We start from the raw sequence: 19289 nt of genomic DNA on the forward strand, positions 1-19289 counted from the left end.
GACTCATTCATAACAACCAGCAGGCCTAGAATGACGAAGACATTCAGAGACTGGTCGTACAAGGTCCATTTAGTTCCATCGTTCCCTATATGGCTGGTTTCACATTAGCGCATTTTCAGCGCGTGCACGGCCGGGGGTAGCTCCGCCCCCGAGCCGGCTCTCTGCCCGGCGTGCCCGCCCCTTGCTTGTAGCACCGCCTACTAGCGGACAGCGGCGCCTGCGATCGGCGCACCCTATCTTTAGCATAGGGTGCGCAGGCCGTGCGCTAGTTGCGCTTTGACCTGCGCTGCGCACTTTTGACGGTGCGCCGTGCGCGCCAAAATCAAACTTTTCGGATTTTGGCGCGCACGGCGCACCGTCAAAAGTGCGCAGCGCAGGTCAAAGCGCAACTAGCGCACGGCCTGCGCACGATCTGCGCACCCTATGCTAAAGATAGGGTGCACCGATCGCAGGCGCCGCTGTCCGCTAGTAGGCGGCGCTACAAGCAAGGGGCGGGCACGCCGGGCAGAGAGCCGGCTCGGGGGCGGAGCTACCCCCGGCCGTGCGCGCGCTGAAAATGCGCTAATGTGAAACCAGCCTATGAGAGACGAATGTGCCAATAGACGTGGTACACCATAGCAGGCTCCCGCCCACCAAGGTAGGAACCACTATGTGCACTAAACAACAGATTCCCCCTACAGAATCCTTAAATTGTCTCATACAGGAGGTTCATCAAGAAACCATACAGTAAAGCCCATAGTGTATAAGTACAGAACAGTCTCATTATTAGAGATCCTCCAATAAAATGATCATGCCCATATCACCAATATAAAAAAATATATGTAATATAAGTTAAAACAAAAATTTGGTGTAGAAAGACCTAATCGTAAAACAAATTAAGATGAATCGTCTTAAATGTTGATGTGAGTAATTAAGTCCTGGAATTAATGTCTGATGACCTGACATTTTTTCCAAGAACATTTGTGAGGTCCACATTCTGGAATATACAGACTTTGTCTGAATATTAGTTTGGTATGGGAGCTATCAAGTCCTGGAATTAATTGTCAAATGGGGTAAAATGGAATAAAATATGATTTACTGATGGAAGTATTATTTTCATTACTTGTTCCATAAAAATTACTCTACTGGGACCCATTAAGCAGAAAATATAAATTTATTAAAAAAAAAAACAACAAACAAACCCTTTAATTGAAAGATGTGTGGTAGGTCTCAAAACAGGAGGAGATATAAAGGCCTGGTTAGGATGGGCACATGGGCCAGTAGTACCAGGGAATCACTCCTTCTACTGTGCTTCCTATAAACCTGACATCTTCTTTGGGGATACTTTTGGGTTGGGGTGGCAGGGACCAGGCAAAAAAAAATGGCGCTCTGCAAGTCTCCAGATGTCCTCGGACTCTAAGGCTTCCTCTTGTGCCATCAAGTCAGACACTCAATTTTCTCTTGTTTCTCCTGGAACTGGAGGAAAGTGAGCGCTCTTTGGGATGTTTTGTTCAGGACAAAACTGTTTTATGTAGCAATTTGGATTAGGTGGATTGCTACTTCTTTATACCAGTCCCTAGTCTTGCGCTTCACCAAATTTGTTTGAAGCACGTGGTCTGACAGGTCAATGCCACCCATGAATTTATTGTATCTATGACTCAGATTGGTTTCTGTTTATCCCTGGTGGCGCCCCTGTCTCTCATCATAAGTGGTGACCGCATGCAATGGGGTCAGCAAGCAAGTAGACTTCACTGCAAGAAATTGGTCATTTGCAAGTGAGGACCCCCCCTTCTCCAAACATTTGGACACCAACTTTGAAGGAAACTCTACTGTTTTTCCTGACTGTCCTACAGGCCCCTGTACTTGTAGTGTGGAGGAATTGGTGTAGGGGGATACTGGTATAATTGACAGTGTACACGTGGTACCCTTGATGAAGAATGGGTGTCATTAACTCCCATACAATTTTACCTGGGATACCACCACAAGAACAATAACAGGTGTCTAATGTCACAAATGTATATCTTTATTAAAATAACAAATGTATATAAAACAATATTGGTCCAACAGAGTACTCAAATTGGAGGGCCACATATCACTTTAACAATGATCATCACAATTGTAAAGTCATAAATAGTCAACATTTGTTCAGACATGACATAATCTCCATCAAATAATTCAGCACTAATGTATATGGGTCTTGATACATGCCATAAAAAATGGCGCTGCCAGCACAAAATGGTTCTCTATATGTATTGCTTAAAGGGAGTATGTCACCATTTTTTTGCCCTAATAGCTGCCGGCATAGACATCGGGAGCTTATCTACAGCATTCTGTCATGCTGTAGATAAAGCCCCCAATGTAACCTGAAAGAGAAGAAAAACAAGTTATATTATACTCACCGAGGTGGGTGGTGCGGTTCGGTCCGACGCCTCCCTTCTTCATGCGATGACCTCCTCTTCTCCCGTCCTGTAATGGCTCCGGCGCAGGTGCATTGCTCTGCCCTGTTGAGGGCAGAGCAGAATTCTGCAGTGCGCAGGCGCCAGACCTCTCCCGACGCCTGCGCACTACAGAACTCTGCTCTGCCCTCAACAGGGTAGAGCAGTGCGCTTGCGCCGGAGCCATTACAGGACGGGAGAAGAGGACGTCATTGCATGAAGAAGGGAGGCGCCGGACGGGACGTGGCACCCATCGGACCGGACCGCCCTCCTCGGTGAGTGTAATATAACGTGATTTTCTTCTCTTTCAGGTTACATCGGAGGCTTATCTACAGCATTACAGAATGCTGTAGATAAGCCCCCAATGTCTATGCCGGCACCTGAAAGGCCAAAAAAAGGGTGACCGATTCCCTTTAATATAAGTTGCTGGTGAGATTAATCCATAAATGATGCATCTAATGTGCTATAAAAAATATAGCTGCAAAGTAACTTACATGTCTCAGTGGACTAGTGTAGCGTGTGGCCCTTGTGCCCCGATGTACTTTTCACCCAAGTTTCATATGCATTTGTTATTTCAATAAAGATAAACATTTCAGACATTAGACACCCATTTTTGTTCTTGTGGTGGTATTCATAATTTGGGTGTGTCTCCAGTGAACAGGTTTCGTATTATTTATGCTCTTGATGTTGGTCGCCACTAATTTTACCTGGGATGCCAATTTTTGGGAGACAGTGTGGGGGGTAATTTGGCAGTACCTTCATATATTAGGAAAGTGGATGTGTGCTCTGATGTGCTCTCGCACATTTTGCACAGCTTGAATGCTGTATTTGGCTCACTTGGAGGGGATGAATTAACAGAATGACAGACGACCCTTATAACTCATCAAGGACTCGTCGACTGCCACATTTTGCTCTAGGGTATATAAATGTAGAAATTAATGTTGTAGTAGGAAAATTAGGGGTCTATTTGTTTAGGCGATCGTAGTTGGTCAGTTCTTGGACTTGGGAGTTATCACTAAAGTGAAAAAACCTCAGTAGGACTTCATAACGGGCTCAGGACATGACTACAGCAAATACAGGGGTACTGTGGACAGATTTTGTTGTGCAGTAGGAGCGGAGTTTTTTGTATTTTACTAATCCAATGTTCATGGTAAGGCCCCAAAAATTTTTATTTCAGGGACATTTTTGAGGATCCAGGAACAGGAAAGAAATTCAGTGTTTTTTTGGGAAATGCATTGTCAGCATATAAATGGGTTTGAATTGTAGGACTTATGTGGTAATGAAAAACTTGGAAAAAGTCATAGAGGGTAAAATTAGTGACATCTAATTTTATTCCAGGGGCTGCTAAAAAAAAAAAAAAAAAAAAAAAAAAAAGGGGGGGGGGCAATTGTGGGGAAAATTAACTGTTGATACAACAGCAATGGAGGGACTGTGGTACCTGTTCCTGCCTCTGAAGCTTCAGCAGTGACGACAGACTCCGCTACCATAGGGCTGTGGGATCCGGTGGAGGAAAAGTCGTCATCACTTGCTGAAAATTGCTCTGCTTCAGAGGCAGATTCAGTTTCTCTCCTGGAGCAAAGCAGGCCGTGCTTGCTCCGTGCTGAATTTTCTGTGGGCCGTTCCTTTTTTTTATGTCTGCCTAACAAATAAACTAAACCTAATCTAACACTATTAGCTCTAAACCTAATCTAACACTATTATTTTTTTTTTTTTACTTTTGAAAAAACTGCCTAGCCCTAACAAGCCTGATCTTAACCCTAATTACTCTAACTGCAAAGAATGAGAAAAATACAAAAATAAAAATGTAATCTAACAAGGGGGATGACACATAAGTGGGGCTAATCCAGGTGTGGACACTGACAGCTTGGAACCCCTGTGCAAGAAATGTGTCTGGGCCCCCTTCCTTTTATGGCGACAAAGTGTATAATGTAAGATAGCACTTACTGTGTGTGTTGGGGAACACTCGCTTGGCAGCGGACTAACAGTCAGTCACGGTTTTTCAAACAAAACAGTCTGTCAGTCACCGGGTGACCGCACAGTTCAGTAACTGGTCTTTGTCCGTGCACAGTTCTTTCCCCATACCTGGGGTTACCTCTCAGGAGCTCCTGCTCCACAGGCTGACTCCTTGTCAGTCCAAGGTCCAACAGGACAGCATCTTTCTCAGTGTGTTGTCGTCCCAGGCTCTGCACACACGTGGCCTGTCCGGGTGCTATTTAGGACATTCATCCAACACCCAGGCCATCAGGTCCAAGGTCTCACCATGTGCTCCAGGAATCCAATCCTTCTCCCAGGATCTTCCAACCCAGACCTTCCAGGACCTTGCACCCTGAACCATTCAGGTACATACACTCTCTCCATGTGACCAGACCTCAGTCACATTATATGGTTGTAACCACCCCCATGGATGGGCGGTGCATGTGTGGTTAGTCAATTCCCGCCCAGCTCTCTGACTAACCCTATAAGCCCCTCTTATAAGTAAACTCAACAGACATTTGTGGAACTAGAAGTCCCAGCATAACCATATCATTTTGGGCTTACAGCGCAGATAACCTCTGTGACACATACCGGCCATTTACAGTAACGCCAGTCCCTAATTCACCATCCTAATTATGCCTCCAAGCGCATCCTGAAGCGCACACAGCGCCCCCTAGCTACAAAAGGGACCACCGCCCCAAATATATATATATATATATATATATATATATATATATATATATATATATATATATATATATATATATATATATACACACTCACTGGCCACTTTATTAGGTACACCATGCTAGTAAGGGGTTGGACCCCCTTTTGCCTTCAGAACTGCCTCAATTCTTCGTGGCAGAGATTCAACAAGGTGCTGGAAGCATTCCTCAGAGATTTTGGACCATATTGACATGATGACATCACACAGTTGGCGCAGATTTGTCGGCTGCACATCCCTGATGCGAATCTCCCGTTCCACCACATCCCAAAGATGCTCTATTGGATTGAGATCTGGTGACTGAGGAGGCCATTTGAGTACAGTGAACTCATTGTCGTGTTCAAGAAACCAATCTGAGATGATTCGAGCTTTATGACATGGCGCATTATCCTGCTGAAAGTAGCCATCAGATGTTGGGTACATTGTGGTCATAAAGGGATGGACATGGTCAGCAACAATACTCAGGTAGGCTGTGGCGTTGCAACGATGCTCAATTGGTACCAAGGGGCCCAAAGAGTGCCAAGAAAAAATTCCCCACACCATGACACCACCACCACCAGCCTGAACCGTTGATACAAGGCAGGATGGATCCATGCTTTCATGTTGTTTACGCCAAATTCTGACCCTACCATCCGAATGTCGCAGCAGAAATCGAGACTCATCAGACCAGGCAACGTTTTTCCAATCTTCTACTGTCCAATTTCGATGAGCTTGTGCAAATTGTAGCCTCAGTTTCCTGTTCTTAGCTGAGAGGAGTGGTACCCAGTGTGGTCTTCTGCTGCTGTAGCCCATCTGCCTCAAAGTTCGATGCACTGTGCGTTCAGAGATGCTCTTCTGCCTACCTTGGTTGTAACGGGTGGCAATTTGAGTCACTGTTGCCTTTCTATCAGCTCGAACCAGTATGCCCATTCTCCTCTGACCTCTGGCATCAACAAGGCATTTCCGGCCACAGAACTGCCGCTCACTGGATTTTTTTTCTTTTTCGGACCATTCTCTGTAAACCCTAGAGATGGTTGTGCATGAAAATCCCAGTAGATCAGCAGTTTCTGAAATACTCAGACCAGCCCTTCTGGCACCAACAATCATGCCACGTTCAAAGGCACTCAAATCACCTTTCTTCCCCATACTGATGCTCGGTTTGAACTGCAGGAGATTGTCTTGACCATGTCTACATGCCTAAATGCACTGAGTTGCCGCCATGTGATTGGCTGATTAGAAATTAAGTCTTAACACACAGTTGGACAGGTGTACCTAATAAAGTGGCCAGTGAGTGTGTATATGTGTGTGTGTATATATATATATATATATATATATATATATATATATATTCTATCCACACACATACATGTGTATATATATTAGTCTCCTTTATTATGTATATTGCTGTCCCTTATTATACAGTGCCCTCTCGTTATATACAGTACCGTCCCTTACATATTTTGTTATATAGAGCCCTGTTTTTTATTACATACCGTCCTGTCTTGTTTAGATGTATACTGCAATTATGGCTGATTGAGCATGCGAAAGCTTCTTTTCTAATGGAGGAGCGGATTGGCTGGTCGTCTGGTCACCGGTTCCTCCATCAGCAGTCATTTTATATCTAAAAAGTGAGGGGACTATGTAATAAAAGAGGGAGCTGTGAATAACAAAATTAACAAGAATACACTATGTGAGACAGCACTGTACAAAACAGCAGAGGAAGCTATATAATAAGGGACGGCACCATATAACTTGGATGGTATGTAATAAGGGACGGTGTTATACATAATGAGAGAGGAAACTATGTAACTAAGGATGGTGTTATACTGAATTAGTGAGTACACTATGTACTAAGGGACTGTGTTAGACATAAGTGAGTACACTATATACTAAGGGACTGTTAGACATAGTAAGCGATAATGTCTTCCTCCACCTCCCCCTGTTCCTAAGTCCATTATAAGTTCCCCTTCCTCCCATCCCAATCTCCCACACCCCTCATTGTCCTCCTCCCCCCGCGTCCCATTATTGTCCTTTCCACCATCTCCATCATTGTCCTTTCCACCACCACCATCATTGCATTAATTCCCACCACCCCCATCATTGTTCTTTCCACCACCTCCATCATTGCTTTATCCCCTACCACCCCATCATTGCCCTCTCCATCACTCCCATCATTGCCCTTTCCACCACCTCCATCATTGCCTTCTCCCCATTACCCCCATCATTGCCTTCTCCCCATCACCCCCATCATTGCCTTCTCTCAATTACCCCATCTTTGCCCTCTCCTCCACATACACAGACACACAGCAACATTCACCTCTGCACATTCCCCAGCAGCGCTACGCATGCGCGTGCACACACACACACACACACACCACTCATCTCTATACCCACACACATACATACAATAAAACTCACAGTACCTCTCACCTCTCCGCATGCTCTCCTGCAGCTGAAGCATGACCTTTGCCGGCAGCTTCCTCTCTCTGGCACAGCTGGCCACTGAATAATGACGTCATCCAGCTCCGCTGCTATTTTCTCTTGTACAGTCATGGCCAAAAGCTTTGAGAATGACACAAATATTAACTTTTACAAAGTCTACTGCTTCATTTTTTCTAATGGCAATTTGCATATACTCCAGAATGTTATAAAGAGTGATCAGCTTAACAGCAATTACTTGCAAAGTCAATATTTGCCTAGAAAATTAACTTTATCCCCCAAAACACATTTCAACATCATTGCAGCCCTGCCTTAAAAGGACCAGCTAACATCGTTTCAGTGATTGCTCCATTAACACAGGTGTGGGTGTTGATGAGGACAGGGCTGGAGATCAATCTGTCATGATTAAGTAATAATGACACCACTGGACACTTTAAAAGGAGGCTGGTGCTTGGCATCATTGTTTCTCTTCTGTTAACCATGGTTATCTCTAAAGAAACACGTGCAGTCATCATTGCACTGCACAAAAATGGCCTAACAGGGAAGAGTATCGCAGCTAGAAAGATTGCACCTCAGTCAACAATCTATCGCATCATCAAGAACTTCAAGGAGAGAGGTTCCCTTGTTGCCAAAAAGGCTCCAGGGCACCCAAGAAAGACCAGCAAGCGCCAGGACCGTCTCTTAAAAGTGTTTCAGCTGCGGGATCGGGCTACCAGCAGTGCAGAGCTTGCTCAGGAATGGCAGCAGACAGGTGTGAGTGCATCTGCACGCACTGTGAGGCGGAGACTCTTGGAGCAAGGCCTGGTCTCAAGGAGGGCAGCAAAGAAGCCACTTCTCTCCAGGAAAAACATCATGGACAGACTGATATTCTGCAAGAGGTACATGGAGTGGACTGCTGAGGACTGGGGTAAAGTCATTTTCTCTGATGAATCCCCTTTTCGCTTGTTTGGGACATCTGGAAAACGGCTTATTCAGAGAAGACCAGGTGAGCGCTACCACCAGTCTTGTCTCATGCCAACTGTCAAGCATCCTGAAACCATTCATGTGTGGGGTTGCTTCTCAGCCAAGGGAATGGGCTCTCTCTGTCTTGCCTAAAAACACAGCCATGAATAAAGAATGGTACCAGAATGTCCTCCAAGAGCAACTTCTCCCAACCGTCCAAGAGCAGTTTGGCGATCAACAATGCCTTTTTCAACATGATGGAGCACCTTGCCATAAAGCAAAGGTGATAACTAAATGGCTCAGGGAACAAAACATAGAGATTTTGGGACCATGGCCTGGAAACTCCCCGGATCTTAATCCCATTGAGAACTTGTGGTCAATCATCAAGAATCGGGTGGACAAACAAAAACCTTCAAATTCAGACAAAATAAAAGCATTGATTTTGCAAGAATGGACTGCTATCAGTCAGGATTTGATCCACAAGTTGATTGAGAGCATGCCAGGGAGAATTGCTGAGGTCCTGAAGAAGAAGGGTCAACACTTCAAATATTGACTTGCTGCATTAACTCATTCTAACTGTCAATATAACCTTTTGTTACTCATAATATGATTGCAATTATATTTCTGTATGTGATAAAAACATCTGACAAACACACATAAAAACCAGAGGCCAGCAGATCATGTGAAAATATAATATTTGTGTCATTCTCAAAACTTTTGGCCATGACTGTAGGCAGCGGTGCTGCAGGGATTACTCTCTGCCCGCAGCACATGAGGGGCTGGATAAGCAGGCCAGATTGCCCTCATTATTAGCCACCCTGCAGTGGGCCCCCCCTCCACCTCTGGGCCCCGGTGCAGCTGCACATGCAGTATGTCCTCCCATGGGCTAATCAATGAGGTTTAGGAGATTTGCAGTCACAGATAAAAATGTGACTTTTTTTTTACTTCAGACATTGCAGCTCTCAGACGTAATGCATCTCTCCTCACCTCCAGAACAACTACAAGGAGAGAAAAGAGGCACAGCCAAAGTGCTGCCATATTTACTAATGGGGGATTTTGATCACTGTTGTAGTCTATTATAGTAATCAAAAGACAGCAGTCAATGAGAATATTCCCAGCGGGTGCAAGGAGGCAGATCTTGGTGGGCGCACTGCACTTTCGACCGCCATTTTTTTTTTTCTGCAGAAGGATGGGGGCCCTGGGGATCACTGATTCTACCATTTCTCTCTTCTCTGATACGTTAGATCAGAACTTTTTTATGTGATTGCTGTTATTCATGTGACAGGGGCTCTTGTTTCAAGCATACCGTCTGGTTTCCTTACTTATGGAAATTGCCACCCTGCGGGCTGCCATAGGCTGTTTCTCCAGACTCAAGCGTATGCTTGAAACAAAAAGAGCCGAATAAGCATATGCTATATGTATGAATCTCTCCATCTATTTGAACCATTTAGTGAAACGTTTTGTACACTTGCTTCGCGGTGTAAATAAACTTGCAAAATGTGCTGGATTTTTGAACTTTTGTCCCTTTTAGAATAAAGCGATTGTGTGCATTCACTCCCTAGAGGGCTACCGAGCTTCGTGCTTGACTCTTTTGAGCATCCTCTTTGAGAGTGATTGGAGCATCATGTGCACTTCCGCTCCATTCTAAGGGTACGTTCACACAACCGTCTTTTCGGTGTGATTAATGTCAATTAAATAAACTGACCTCACACAGACAGGACTTGGAGCAATGTTCTTTAATAGGGCTGGTCAGATGACAGATTTTTCATAGGGACCGATTGTCCATTCAGACTCTCCTATTTAAGTCCATAGACGTGCATAAAAGATCAGTACCAATGCCCATCATCCGTATACCAACTGATTTTTACAGAGAGATTGCAATTCTAATACGAGAATGTATTTAGTCTCGTCAATTTTATTAACTACTGATTTATAAAAACAATGCCATTCAGAAGGCAACACAGATGAAAAATCGTCTTGTTTTTTGGATAAAAAGTAGACAATTGTTTTATACTCTCATGTGAATATAGGAATGCAGGGATAAAAATTCCTCGTTCCGATGATTGGTGTGGGTCCCAGCAGGCATGCCCTCACCAATCAATAAGTTATTACTGGAAAACCTTAATAAATAATGGGGATGTTGCATGAAATATAAAATGTAAGAAACCAAGTGTAAAGCATTAATTGTATATAAGTTGTCCATTTTCTCACATTGTTTTGGCATACAGTATAGAATCGACCTTTGTCTAATAAACTGACAGGAATATAGGACTGATAGTGTAGTTGTCAGTGTATATATTAAGAGCCTTTCTTTTAAAATATTTTTGTTTTATCGCTCTAATATTTTTATTTCCTTTCCTGGTTAGAAAAAAAGTAACATTGCTCGCCTTGGAATTGTAAATAATCCCACCTCCAAAATGACTGAAGAAAACACATTGATATCCCGTGCAATCTGGGCAGCTCTTCTTACACAGAAAAGCCATAACATGCTGACGTTCTTTACAAAGCTTTCAAAAGAAGAAACTAAGGATGCACTTACAAAAGGGCAGAAAATCAAAGATTTCCTGGTGTCGGTAAGCATGCATTTATTGCTCTGTGAATTCTTTCAAGTGAGTATACATTAGCTGCCGACATACTTGCAATTCCATTAAACCCAGCAGTTTTATTCTTCACCTCAGGAAATTTTAGTAGAATTCTAAACATTTGCTAAATCTATGATATGCACTCAAGTGCTTTCTCTGCAACAGTTGTAAGAAAAAGAAGATAAACACTTGAGAATTACCTATATTTCTGCATTGATTACTAACAAAATGTGGTCAGGTTGTTATCCAAGTCATAAATATAGTCACATTCTAAATAAACTAAAAACATTCAATTACACTGACTGGGTCTTTATTGAGCACACTGAATACACATCCACACTGCAGGAGAAAAATAAGTAACCCCTGTAATTAAATTACTAAAGACCCCATTTAAAAATTGTCATCTCCTCAAATATTTTCTGCACTTGCAACTAAGACTTTCAAAGCTCAAAGTGAAAAAGTGTTTAACATAATCATTATTTCCGGGGTGTGCCATCTGTGCACAGCTCTCTTCAGGTTATGCCACGTCTCAATAGGGTTTTGGTCAGGACTCTGACTCAGCCACATCATGTTTTCCTTTTTCAGTTATTTAGTTGATTTATTGTGTGAATTTGGGCTTTGTCTTGTTGCATCACACAACATCTCTACAGCTTGGAGTGTAAAATATTTTGATCCACCTTTCAATCCTTTGTTCCCTCAATGACTTCACTGCATAAAGCAGCCCTAAATTATGCTCACTCCACCATGCTTCACAGATGGGATGGGATTTTGTTGTTTGTAGACATTTATTCTTTTCTTTCAGACACAATGTTGTAGATTTGTGCTTCCCTTTTAATCATCTATAAAACTGTTTTCAATTCTCTCAAATGTCATATATTCTAGTGCACCTGTATGATGTTCCCTTATCAAAATGCTGCAGATTAAGTTTTTGTAAAACTGGACAACATGGGAGGTGGTCAAAAGAAGAGAGAAACATGCTTTCAGCCCAGAGGAAATGCAGTGTGGTGCTGGAAAATGTTGCTTCCCATAAAAGCAGGATCACCCATTAAACTCTGTAAAGGAGGATACATGCTGACATGGAAGGGTACAAAAATAGACATACAGGAAAAATCAAGTTGATTTTGTTGAACTCTTACCAATAGTTTTGAAAGTAGTAGGCTATTGATAAAAATGACAGGGGTTGTCCACTACTAGGACAACCCCTTCTTGATGATGTATATGTTTGGCATTGATAAAATTAAAAAGCATATATTGTCCTCCCGCACTAGTGTTCCCTGGGCTCTTGTGCATTGATTATGACACTTGAGCCTGATGCCCAATCGTTGCTGGCGTCACTCTCTCCGCCTTAGGACAAATCGAACATCAAGAGGAAGTGAGCGAGCAGATGCAGTCCTGATTTCTTCTTGATTTCCGAATTGTCCAAAGTTGGGGCCAGCGGTGCCAGGCTCACATGTCATAACTGCACTAGAGTCCCCTGAACGTGAGTGCCGACACCGCAGGAACGGCACGGGAGGGGAATATGAGCTTTTTTTATTTTATCGGGACCAAGAGTGGTGTATGAGAACGGGTTGTCCAAGTAGTGAGCAACCTCTATAAGTGCTCAGTCCCAAGTGTAAATCAGAGTGTAAGTGGAGTCCAGAGTATAATTTGTCCACATGTTTGACTGGTACTATGTTCGTTTATTTTTACTAACTGATGGTCCACAGAAAGCTACAGAATGTCTCGTATTGGCCCAGTGTGTAGATCAAACTTGACCTTTCAAATGAAAGGATCTATGAAAAAAATAGACAGCACATTGATGACATTATATTGCTGTCCCTTTTTCATTGACTGCTATGAGAAGCTTAAAAAACCTCCATTAGGTTTTTTATACAGTATATTGATAACACACTGACCAAAAAGTGATAAAAATTTCATCTAGCACCCATGCGAGAAGAATCACTGATCAGTGAATTCAGCCTAACCATTTGCGATTTAGCTCTTGGAGAACTCATTAACAGAGATTTGTGTACTTTCTCCCTGCACTATAGATGATTACTGAATGTTCTCAATAAAAGACAAGATCATGATTATTTTTGTTAGATTGTGTTTCTTATTGTGTAAGTCACAATTCTAGATGAGCAGATCACTTTTTTAGTATTCAGTGCAGAAATCAAGATCACTTAATTTACTTTTTCTTGCATCTGTCTGTTGGTAAAGTAGGTGTACAGTATGTTGCATTCCATAGCGTCCCACCTGTCCTTGCTTTCCCAGATGTTTACATGGTTATCAAAAAGTAAAATACACATCTTTGTTAAAAATGTGAAATCACTCTTATTGCGGATCTGTAGTGGTATGAATACAATTTGACTAGGAAACAAAAACTATGTCAACATGTACAGGTTTTTTTCTCAATTTTTGGATCTGTTTGCGATAACTAACAAAAACTGAAATAGAATTTGGATCTGCTTGTTTTCAACAATCTTCAGTTTTCCATTCAGCACTACTAGAAATTCTCAAGGCTTGGGTTTGCCTAAGTGTATGTGTGCACAGAGTTATTTGAGTAGAATTTGGAGCAGAAGCTGAGCAGAACCTCTCCAAATCCTCCCCCAAAATTTGATACAGGAAAGATGTATACCGTATCTTTGTACCGTGTTAGCCAGTAGTTAGAAAAATATTCAGAATTGAGAGTCCTCAATTGATATCTTTTTAATGGCTAACTGAAAAGATGGTAACTAGCTTGCAATGTGTTACCATCTTTTCAGTTATCCATTAAAAGGTATCAACCACTGAGGACTCTCAATTCTGAATATTTTTCCCCCAAAATTTGGAATTTCTACTCCGTTTTTGCTCTGAAAACTCTCTATAAAGACTCCATGTGCACATACCTTAAAGAGAACCTGTCAGCAGGATTGTGCACAGTAACCTACAGACCGTGTCAGGTCGGCGCCGTTATACTGATTAAAATCATGCCGTGGTTGATTAAATCCGTCTTTTGGTTGCTGTTTAATCTTTTTATTTTCAATTTTGAAGTAGTGATATTCTCGTGCTTCAGGGTGGCCTGTGGGGGGGGGTTTCATGTGGTCCTCTGATTAGCTATTCATACTGATGACTTATGACAGGTCACTGATCCTTCAGTAACCTGCCCCCTAGTTTGCATAATGAATATATGTAAATACTTGGGTTAAAAAGAAAAAAAACCCTTCTGCAGGCACGTGCCAGTCGTGGTACCTGCGATTCAGCACAATCTCATGTTTAATGTGCAGTTAATAAAAGTTCATTATTCTTTCCTGAGGAGTATAAATAAAAAAAATCTATTATAAAATTTGCATATCTTATGGATGCACCTTTTCTGGGGCGGCTGAGAGCTGTTGTTTTAGCCTTGGGGGGTGGGGGGACAATATCCATGGCCCCTTGCTAAGCTATTAATATCAAGCCGCAGCTGTCTGCATAGCCTTCTCTGGTTATTACTAGATGGTGGCTCAATTCTAACGCTTCATTCTTTCTTTCTTTCTGTTTTTGTTTTCGTTTTTTGCTCCCCTTCTTCCCATAGCCATAACATTTTTTTATCTTTCGATCAATATGGCTGTTTTTTGCGGGATGAGTTGTACTTTTGAACTACACCATTAGTTTTACCATATAATGTACTGGAAAACAGGAAAACAAATCCAAGTGCAGTGAAATTGCAAAAAAGTGCAATTCCACAGTTGTTTTTTTGTTTTGCTTTTTTTACTATGTTCACTAAATACTAAAACTAACCTGCCATTATGATTCTCTAGGTCATTACGAGTTTATAGACCCCAAACATGTATAGGTTCTTTTTTAGCTACGTGGTGAAAAAAAATTTCAAACTTCCTTAAACAAAAAAATGCACAATTTTCCAATACCCGTAGCGTCTCCATTTTTCATGATTAATTTTGGGTTAGGTGGCGGCTTATTTTTTGTGCGCCAAGCTGACGTTTTGATTTATATCATTTTTGTGATTGCAATTTAATGCAATGTCACGGTGACCGAAAAACACAATTCTGGAGTTTTGACTTTTTTTCTCGCTACGCCGTTTAGCGATCAGGTTAATCCTTTTTTTTTTTTATTGATCGGGCGATTGTGAACCCGGTAATACTAAATGTGTTTGCTTCTTTTTTTCTTTTTCTTTTATTTTGAATGGGGCGAAAGGGGGGTGATTTGAACCTTTAAATTTTTTATTTTTTTTATATTTTTAAAACATTTTTCCAGGTCACCACCTGACAGCACACTGGAGGACGTCCTTCTCATCCGGAGTGGGACAGGAAACCACGAGAGTTCAAAAGGATCCTCCCCCTACCATCCCTCAGTGTTTTTCCTGTCCCACTGCGGATAGGAACGACGAGAGTAATATCCGACCGTTCCATGCAGATGGTCAGGATCGGGGGGCCCAGCCTTTTCCCTTCCTACCTGGAGAGATCTGCAGCCGACACCCGCCAGAGGGTCCCTCAGCTATCCCGGTGTAGCGCTGCTCCCGGATGTAGAGTCGCTTCCTCCTGACGGGGGCTCTCGACTCTGGACGCCACCACCGCCAGACCGCCTCTGGGAGCCCACTGAGCCCACAAGCAGCTCACTGACAGTTGCCGCGCCTTCCCCCGCCTGCCCCGGGGAACTCGGGAGTCGCCATGCCCGGAGACAGAGGCATGCAGCAGCAGGCGCGCGGCATAGACCGAGGGCGCCGCAGCAGTCGCCCCCATCCAGACGCGCAAGCCGGGGCGCGCAGAAGGGCGCTTCCGGCAGGAGCGGAGAGCATGTAGCGGGCCGGGAGGCGCATCATCAGCCGGGGTCACGTCACTTCCGGTCGCGTCATCGATCGGGGGGGGGGGGGGGGGCGCGTCACTTCCGGTCGCGTTATTGGCCGGGGACGCGTCACTTAAGGTCGTGTCGCCGCAAAGCCATCTGACAGCGACTGCCCGGTACCACAGACCGCAGCGGCGTAGGCCCACTAGGGAAGTGGGAAGGCGTCCGTAGGAACGGATCAACAGCGCTACAAGGTGGTACGCAGGCTCTGCTCCGGGGGGGCCAGGAAGGAGACCCGTCACCTCTTACAGGTCTGTGTCTCCACAGTGGCGAACTGACAGCGGCGATCTCCACCATTACCAATGGAGGACCAGGCTAAGACGGAGACGGGAGCAGAGAGCCAGGGTCACGTGACTAACCTCTGAAGAGGTCACTGCAGAGCCCATAATGATAGACCCCCACAGAACCCTTATTTTATATTTCTAGGGGGGAGCCTCCACCTCTGAGAGAAAGGACCCTAAGCAGAAAGATAAGTAGTGTCCGGTTTGCTCTAAGAAGCTAAAGGACACGTGGCAAAAGACCCTCTGACGCATGTGCAAAGCGTATAGTGGGGGAGGAGCAGGCTACTTTCATGTCTAACATGAGAGCGATAATCAGAGAGGAAGAGTAGGCCTCAGTGTCCGGTCTAGCCACTTCCCAGACCCCGCAGGCGAATCCCCATGCATCCAGGAAAAGACAGAGGGAGTCGGATACGTCTTCTGAAGACATTCTGTCCGAGTCAGACGCAGAGGAGGAGGAGATCAGAGAGCACCCGGAAAGGGGAAGGAAGTATCTGTTTTTGTCTGGGGATACAGACGAACTATTGGGGGCAGTACGGCAGACTATGCAGGTCGAGGAACCCCCTCCTTCCCTCTCAATTCAGGACGAAATGTTTGGGGGGGTTGTGCTCCCAGACTTCAATGGTCTTCCCAGTAAATACCCACATACGGGCAATGATACTGGAGGAATGGGAGGAGGCAGAGAAAAGGCTAACTATTCCCAGAGACTTTAGGTTGAGTCTGCTGTTTGACCCGGAAGAGGTCAAAGTCTGGGAGGAGGTCCCCAAAATAGACATCCCCGTAGCAAAGGTGTTAAAGAAGATGGCAATTCCGTTCGAGGATTCTTCAGGCTTGAAGGAACCCCTAGATCGGAAGGCAGATGGGCTCTTAAAAAGGGCCTGGGAAAGCTCAGCGGCAGTCATAAAGACGAATATAGCTGCAACATCAGTAGCATGCTCCATGCACCTATGGATAGATGACCTGGAAGAGCATTTGTCAGATAGAACTCTGAGGGAAACCATTCTTTCTGAAGTCCCTCCCTTTACTTAATTTAGCTACTGGGTTTTTGGCCGACGCCTCAGCAGAATCGGTTAGGTTCATGGCCAGGAGCCAGGCCTTGTCCAACACAGCCAGAAGGGCTATCTGGCTTAAAAGTTGGGCGGGTGACATGCAATCAAAAAATAAACTGTGCTCAATTCCCTTCTCGGGGGGCAGGGTCTTCGGGCCCGTGCTCAATGACATCCTGGAAAAAGCATCAGATGAGAAAAAGGGGTTCCCCGAAGAGAAGCGTAGGAGATGCCAGTCCTTTCGTAGACCCCGTTACAACCAGAGACCGGACTACAGGGGGAAGTCCAGTCGATGGAGCTACCCCAAAGGAGGCGAGGGTAGAAATAGGAACAGAGAACATCTTTTCCGGCCCTGGGTCCAGCTCCCGGAAAAAATGACGCCACCAGAGTAGGGGGGCGATTGCGCAAGTTTGCGGGAGAATGGCAGAAAATTACCTCCAGCCCCTGGGAACTACAGATCATCTCTCAGGGTTACAAGATAGAATTCAACTCCCTGCCCCCAAACAAGTTTTTAGTCACCAGTTCGCGTCTCAGTTCAGCTTCCCCCATGTGGTTGGACATTCAGGATCTCCTACACATGGGAGCGGTCACTCCGGTTCCCACCCAGGAAGAAAGCAGAGGGCACTATTCAAGCCTCTTTGCAATAAAAAAAAAACCCTCGGGGGGAAAACAGAACCATAATAAACCTCAAACCCCTAAACAAATGGGTGACATACAGACACTTCAAAATGGAATCAATAAGATCTACGATTCCACTCCTGGGGAAGGGAGCAGTAATGTGCACGTTAGATTTAAAAAACGCGTATTATCATGTCCCTATCCACCCGGACCACCAAAAGTACCTCAGATTCGCGGTCGAAAGAGACGGCACATTTTACCATTATCAGTTTCGCTGTCTACACTTCGGCCTTGCGTCAGCCCCGAGAGTCTTCACAAAGATAATGATAGAGGTAGTAGCCTACTTAAGGGACCGGAACATCTTGGTGGTCCCGTATCTAGACGACTTCCTAATTATAGCCGATTCAGCAGCCCAGCTCAGGGCCGACTGTCAGTCCTTGATCTCCATGCTGCAGAGTGTAGGATGGATCATAAATTGGTAAAAGTCAGATCTTATACCGTAGCCCAGAATAAAATTTCTTGGGGGTCATGCTAGACTCAGAAAGAAGAATGTCTTATCTACCAACCGAAAAGCAGACCATGATGCCGAAGAAGATCCGGCAATTCTCAAAGAATCAGGTATCGATCAGGGACGCAATGAGAGTCCTGGGGCTGATGACTTCATGCATTTCCTGTGTCAGATGGAGTCAGTTCCACTCCCGCGACCTGCAACGCACAGTCCTTGCGTCCTGGGACAGACGGCAGGGCTCACTGGACAGCAAGATACTGTTGACCCCCCCGAGCCAGAAGATCGCTATTGTGGTGGACCATTCCGAGATACCTAAAGAGGGGTGTCTCGTGGGTTCAGTCTCCGGAGGTTGTAGTAACAACGGACGCGAGTCTATTCAGCTGGGGCGGACATGTCGCAGGGAGGTACTACCAGGGGCGATGGAGTCCAGAGGACAGCAACAGGTCCTCCAACGTCAGAGAATTACATTCAGTTTGGGAAGTACTGCTCGTTGCCGGGTCTCACGTGAAGAACAAACACATCAAAATTATGTCAGACAATACCACAACAGTGGCCTTTCTCCGTCACCAGGGCGGACCAAGACACCCAACACTTCAGGGCTTAGCGGATCAGATTTTCAGATGGGCAGAAAAGGAGGTCCTCTCAATCTCGGCCGTGCATTTGGAGGGCTCTCGGAACCAAATCGCAGACTTCCTCAGCAGGAAAAGGATAACTGCGACAGACTGGGAGCTCAACGACGAAGTGTTCAGCAGCCTGTGCGATCGTAGGGGACCACCGACAATAGACCTGTTCGCGGACAAAGGGAACGCAAAGCTCAGGACCTTCTATTCCCTGAACCACCTGGGAGATCGGCGGGAATAGATGCTCTATCACAATCCTAGAGCAGGGGCCTGTTGTACGCCTTCCCGCCCCTAGCCCTCATTTCACGGGTCCTCAGAAAAATCTGCGAGGACAGAGCCAGGGTCATACTGGTGGCTCCCTACTG

General features: G+C 44.7%; 1 protein-coding gene across 3 annotated transcripts in view; it reads left to right on the top strand.

The window, feature by feature from the left end:
* Positions 1-19289, top strand: part of UGGT2 (UDP-glucose glycoprotein glucosyltransferase 2) — a 548948-nt gene that overhangs the window by 291239 nt on the left and 238420 nt on the right. For all 3 annotated transcript variants that reach the window (XM_073569568.1, XM_073569567.1, XM_073569569.1), the window contains exon 21: positions 10839-11045. In XM_073569568.1, the coding sequence (XP_073425669.1) occupies positions 10839-11045 (207 nt within the window). The remainder of the gene's footprint in view (positions 1-10838; positions 11046-19289) is intronic.

Source organism: Dendrobates tinctorius, unplaced genomic scaffold (genome assembly GCF_039654945.1).
Source record: "Dendrobates tinctorius isolate UK_male_01 unplaced genomic scaffold, ASM3965494v1 ptg000026l, whole genome shotgun sequence".
Classification (NCBI taxonomy): domain Eukaryota; kingdom Metazoa; phylum Chordata; class Amphibia; order Anura; family Dendrobatidae; genus Dendrobates; species Dendrobates tinctorius.